Here is a 5,861-nt window from a genome sequence, read left to right as displayed (position 1 = left end):
TTTTTGTTACATAAATACTAAATAATTTTGGTTAACTATAAAAAATAGTCACCCAACTATTAACATGTTTCTATTTTAATCACTCAAATTTAAAATTTTTTATTTTAGTCACTAACATTATTAAAATTTAATATTTTGGTCACTCATCTGTTAAATTACTAACGGTGGCCCTTTTTATTGACATAATAACAAATTTAACCCTCCTATATTTACAGATTCTATCAATTTAATCCTAAATCTACAAAATTTTACAAATTTAACCCTCAACTTAACACATTTTGTCAATTTAATCTTCATTCTTAAAAATTAAAAATTAAAGAAATTTTAAAAAATATTTAAATTTTCATTTTTTGATTAAAAAAAGATTTTTTTTTTATATTCAAAGCCTTTTTAATCATATTGTCTAGAGTTGTAATTGCCATATCTGTACAAATTTTACAAACATATTTTAACACCAATTATGCATATAATTGAATTGAAGTTTATTTACATTGCATATTCGTTTGACCCTTTGAATGTTTACTTACACCTTGTCATTAAGCTAACCATGTCACCTAACTTGAAATTCCTTTCTTTTTTTTTTCTTTTTTTTTCTTTTTTTTTTTTTTTTTGCTTCAAACAAGACTTTAGAGAAAAATATACACCCAAATACTATATAAAAACTTTAAAAAAAATCAAAAAGAAAAAATGAATCGAGCATAACCAATAATATTTATTTGATTTAGATTGGTTTGGTTATCCATGATAATGGAGTTCAATTAAAAAAGAAAAGAAAAACAACCTACTCCTTTGGTTCAAAAAGGGAACGCAGGATTTTTATGTAGGCAATTGACAAAGATGAGGAAACATCACCATTATATGATATCCAATCCAATGTTATGTCAAAATTCTCTACATTTAAGAACAGGGTCTCCAAAAAAATATCTAACACTATATCTCTCAAGCACTTCACCACCTCAAGATTGGTTCAAGCTAAAAGAATGTATGTCCTGGAAAATACAAATCCAACAACTAAACAGATCAAATGCTGTAGTTTCAAGTTGCTAAATGCTCCCAAGTTTAGAATTATTTGTATGTAAAATCCTTAATTCAACAGCAGTTGTAAAATTACAAACCAAAAGATCTTCTAATGGAGAAACTGCCATTAAGATAACATTAAAACAAATGTGAAAAAGAAAAGGAGATAAAAAGTTCCACAGAGAAATGAGGCAGAAGGAATGAAATCAGTGCTAAACATACAAAAAAACAAAAATACATGTGCTCAAGAGAAAACGTCTGTTCTGGCCAAAAGCTGCAAGCAAACAGAAACGAACTGTAAAAGAATGAGAAGAAAATTTTACCTTTGTTTGGCCGTATTCAGCAATTTCAATCAAATGCAGCTCCAAACCAGTTATTCAAAGGCTAGTTTTTCTTTAGGTACCCCTCTCCAACACTCATGTCCAAAACATATTTAGATATGGATACGAGGACTAGACCCTCCAAATATATTAAAAAGTTAAAAAGATTAAACATTCCCACCTCTAGCACTTACTACCATCTGACAGTCACACCATAGCCTAAGTAACATAGTTTTAAGTTGTTCTTGTAATACCAAAAAGTTCTGCTCAGAAATAGCTTCTTTCTTGTCGAAAATTGTCATTGTGTTGATCATAAAGACCTAAATTCTTAATATAATAGTATAAATGAATGTATGGTATAAGTACTATGTGCTGAACATAAAACATCAGAAGTATCTAAAAGAGATTCTGAGTAAAGTTTGAAGTGACCTTAATGTATGAGAATGTATCTGGCGATTTCCTGACTTATTTCCCAAGATGGTTAACCAGAAGAAAGAAAACAGAAAGACAATAGGGAGGAATATAAAACTAATAATAATCTACGATCAAATGAACTACAAACCATGTCATTTAGAAAAGGGGAAAAAGAAAATATGAAGATCAAGATGGACACAACTGCTTCTAATGCAAGCAAAGAATTGAATCGTTCTCAGTTGAAGTCTTTCAATCTTTTTTTGAGCATGTCCATTGATTTCTTCCGTGAACTTGTTTTTGTATTTCTGGTTGAAAGGCTCCCAAAGATCCCATCTGCTGAGTCCTTGAATTTTTCGACAATGCTCGCCACTTTCTTACAATCCAAAGCATTGTAGGACTTCTCCCGTATTACAAGATCTGCGAAATTGTCTGGCTGGCTGCTGGACAATAGGTTTATCAACTGCCGGGCTTCTATCAAGCTACTTCGAAAACTACCTTCCTTGTATACCTCACTTAGGCCTGTGCTGTGAAACCTCTCATCAGCAAAACTCTCTAACTTCTGTAGATCCTGGTTGATAACCATTACTGCATTGGCATTAAACCTCTTCACACTATCACTGAGAAATGCAGCCACAATAGAGTTGGAAATATGCTCAAGAGCCCCACAACCAACCGTGTATAAAGCATCCAATGGCAGAATTCGCAGTGCCGTTGAGAAAACAGTGTCAAGACAAAAGACCACCTCATTCATATACTCACTATTATTTTCGGATATCTCTTCGGCTGTCCAGTTTATATTTTCTGTAAGCGCCAAGAAATTATCTAACTTACTATTTACCGAATTCACGACAGCCAGATAAGCTGCATGTCTTGAAGTTTTAAAGACCACCTTGGCAGTCAAACTGGCCTGGGGCCTCTCAACTGATCGAACTGGAATCCCACAAAGATGTGCAGCATGTTGGAGGAAAAAGTCACAAGATCTTTCAAGAAATGGTATATTTTCAGCAATCTGCATGGCTTGAGTTTCAGCAATGCCGTCACTCTGAACCGTAGTCACTACAACTTCATTAAGCACATCAATCAAGAGCTTGTCCAAATACTTTCTTGCTGCATCATAAAAATTAGAATTCACTCCAAAAGACAAGTAATCAACTGAGCTTTTGATGAATGATCGAACAATGCGGCAGCAATCAGGCACCATAGAAGAGAATGGTGCAATATATGGAAAAGCTGGCATTACATCTGAAGTCTGAAGATGAAATGCCAAAACATTATTTTCATAGTCAGAATCCTTATTCATTACCATCATGTTATAGGAATCATTAGATAGAACATTGCTAATTTGCTGACGGCACTCTTCAAAAAGAAGCTCATGGTATTTGTCTCGGCTATTGTCCAAGACCTCAAGAATTGAACTCACTTCATACCCATACTGCCTAAGTGTAACCCCAAGAAGAGCGATATAATCCTTCACCAAGAGAAGATGCGTTGCAGAATCCATATGAGAAAATTGTTCTTCCAAGACTGACACCACTTTTGCAACGGTTGTCTCCCACATCGTCTCAACTTGATCGGCAGACAACAAGCCCCCAGAAGTCCTCAAGACCCTGTCTTCCACAATAAAATAGCCTGCAATTTGAGCTAGGTAGGCTTGATATGATTCAACAAATGGTTGTGAGGAAGAGATTTGCAAGTCTGAATTGAGTTGTAATAGACCATTCTTGTAGTAATATCGACGAAATTGCTCTTGGATTCCAAGAAAGGAATGGATGTGAGATGCTCGATAAAGAGGTGTAAGATCAAACTTCAAAACAGAATCTTCATCAACTTCTTCAACATCTAATGAATATACCACATCTCCTAAGCCAGAAACGTTCAGCTCCTCGGCTTTTCTCTGCCGTTCAAGCATCTCTTCATCTCTCTGGCGTACCGATGCAGCATGACCTATTGCAGTCTGCCCAATATCCTTGGCAGAACTCCTAATGTGAAGAAGCCACTCGTTAAAGTCTGCAGTCACTTTCTTTTCGATATGAGCTTTTATTATAGGAATATTCTTCCCTATCATTATTTTGATTGTATTTACAGGGATATTCTGCAAGTAGTTTGTGTCAATCAAATCTACAGTTTTCAATGCCAAGAAAAACTGGCCTTCTGAAAGGTGAGTATTGCATTTGACACATAGCTCCAAGACTTCAATACAAATCTTGGACATGTTAATAGCTTCAGCCACATTTTTCTTAATCGAAAAAGACTCAAGGAGCTCTTCAAGTTTCACCAAAAGAGCACTCCCAACCTCCTGCAACTTAAAATTATCACTCGAAAGATCGCTTTTAAGTTCTTCGGCATCAACCAAGACGCCACGAAGTTCATCAACAGCAAGAATGAATTCCTCGTAGTGAGTCTTGCAGAGCTCCTCAATTTCGGCTTCTTTCTTTTTCAAAATATGCTTCAGCTGGTGAACAAGAGCCTCAAGCCGCCCCATTTCGAAGGCATGTCGAACAAGAGGACCCAAATCATCCCCATTCCCGATCAAGGTTGCGAGTACCGAGTCTTCCCCCGTATCCCCATTCTCCATAGCACCTCTCTTCTTGGGTTTGGAATCCATTGTTCAATAAACAAATCAAGCAAAACACTGCAAACAAAAAGTATTCAAAAAATAAAAAAAGAAAACATAAACTCAATCAAGAGGACAGCATAGAGTAGAGACAAAGTTGTAAAATTTCTTCTATGAAGCACTCAGCTTTTATGACCCAAAATTAATCAGAAGTTTTTAAGGAACATAAGCAAAAACAGCAAAGAATAAATACCCTAATAATGAAAAGAAGAAGCATTAATAGTACCTGAAGAAGAAGGCAGAAGAGTGTTGGATCTGAGTTTGGTGGGTTGAAAGGTAAAGCTGGGGGTTTCACTTTTCTTGTAAATTTCGTCACATTATAATAGAAACTCAGAAATTGAAAATCAAGTCATAGTTGTTGTTGTCGTCGTTTTTGTCGCTTTTTTTTGGTTCTTTTCTCTTTTGTCGGAATAAAATTGGAAATATAAATTCCTTTTCTATATACTTAACAAGAATATTACAAGGAAATAAATTGGCAATAAAATAAGAAAATATAATCTTTATTCATTGTTCAATAAATTTGTATGAAATAAATGTAAAAAGTTTATATAAGATGACAATGATTCTTTGGTTAAGCAGTAAAGTTAAAATATTTAATATTCTTTAATTAAAAAATCCTATATTTTTATATTTATTTTAGGTTTAAACGGTTTTTTTTTATATTTTTTAATAATATTTATTTATAATTATAATTTAATATATATAAATACGAATTTAGAAAAACTTAAATTAACATTTAAAATATTTATAATTTAATTTAGAATTATTATTTATAACTCTATTTAAAAATAAATTGTGATAATTTTTTTCACTTTAAATTAGAGTCATAATTTGGATAAAAGTTTAAGTATATAAATTATAATAAGTCAAATAAACAATAGTTAAGGTTAAAATATTGTTTTTAAAAATTCTAGAATATTTTTATTTTTTATAAGTATAATTTTTTATTTTTATATTTTTTGTCGTAACAAAATGAAATTATAGTTTGAATAGAAGTCTAAGAATATAAAGAGAAATATGATTTTATCTTTTAATTATAATTTAATTAATGTTAGAGTTATATGTCAATTAATATTTAAGTTTAAATCTATAGATAGCATACATTAATAGTATCTAAGAAAAATTCATCCGTAAAAAGAATGAAATTTGTTAGTATTAATAAGTTAAAAGTATCCCAAAAAGAAATATTAAAGAGCACTAGACATAATAAAATCTTGTAAGGGATAAACCCAATTAAACAACAAACAAAGTGAAAAAATAAAAATCGAAAATATCGAAAACACAAATTTTATGTGGAAAAACTCATCAAAAGAAGATAAAAAACACGGGTAAAAGGAAATTTCACTATAATAAAAGAGAGAACAAAATATGGAGAGAATTAAAAGAAAACCTAAAGCCTCACAAGAAAAAACCCTTTGAAATAAAGAACAAAATCCTCTCAATCTAAATATTTTTGTTGTGTAAAACCTAGAGTAACTAAGGTCTATTTATAGGTT

At 32.0% G+C, this 5,861-nt stretch overlaps 1 protein-coding gene across 3 annotated transcripts; it reads right to left on the bottom strand.

The window, feature by feature from the left end:
- Positions 1–688: 688 nt before the first annotated feature.
- Positions 689–4,777, bottom strand: LOC107920128 (exocyst complex component SEC15A). Of its 3 annotated transcripts, XR_005908099.1 has the most exons (4): positions 4,592–4,761; positions 1,767–4,383; positions 1,519–1,657; positions 689–1,422 (listed from the first exon to the last, which is right to left on the bottom strand). XR_005908099.1 is itself a non-coding variant. In XM_041086078.1 (2 exons), exon 2 carries the CDS (start codon positions 4,354–4,356, stop codon positions 1,987–1,989), a length of 2,370 nt encoding a protein of 789 aa, XP_040942012.1. In that variant the 5' UTR covers positions 4,357–4,383; positions 4,592–4,777; the 3' UTR covers positions 1,744–1,986. The 3 variants fall into 3 exon arrangements, 1 of the variants encoding a protein (XP_040942012.1); XR_005908098.1 differs by having other exon boundaries at positions 689–1,657; XM_041086078.1 differs by lacking the exons at positions 689–1,422; positions 1,519–1,657 and having other exon boundaries at positions 1,744–4,383; positions 4,592–4,777.
- Between the last annotated feature and the right edge of the window lie 1,084 nt (positions 4,778–5,861).

The sequence above is a fragment of the Gossypium hirsutum genome, chromosome A13 (assembly GCF_007990345.1).
Source record: "Gossypium hirsutum isolate 1008001.06 chromosome A13, Gossypium_hirsutum_v2.1, whole genome shotgun sequence".
NCBI lineage: Eukaryota > Viridiplantae > Streptophyta > Magnoliopsida > Malvales > Malvaceae > Gossypium > Gossypium hirsutum.
The sequence above is the reverse complement of the archived record's forward strand: the minus strand, read 5'-3'. Positions and strand labels throughout refer to the sequence as shown.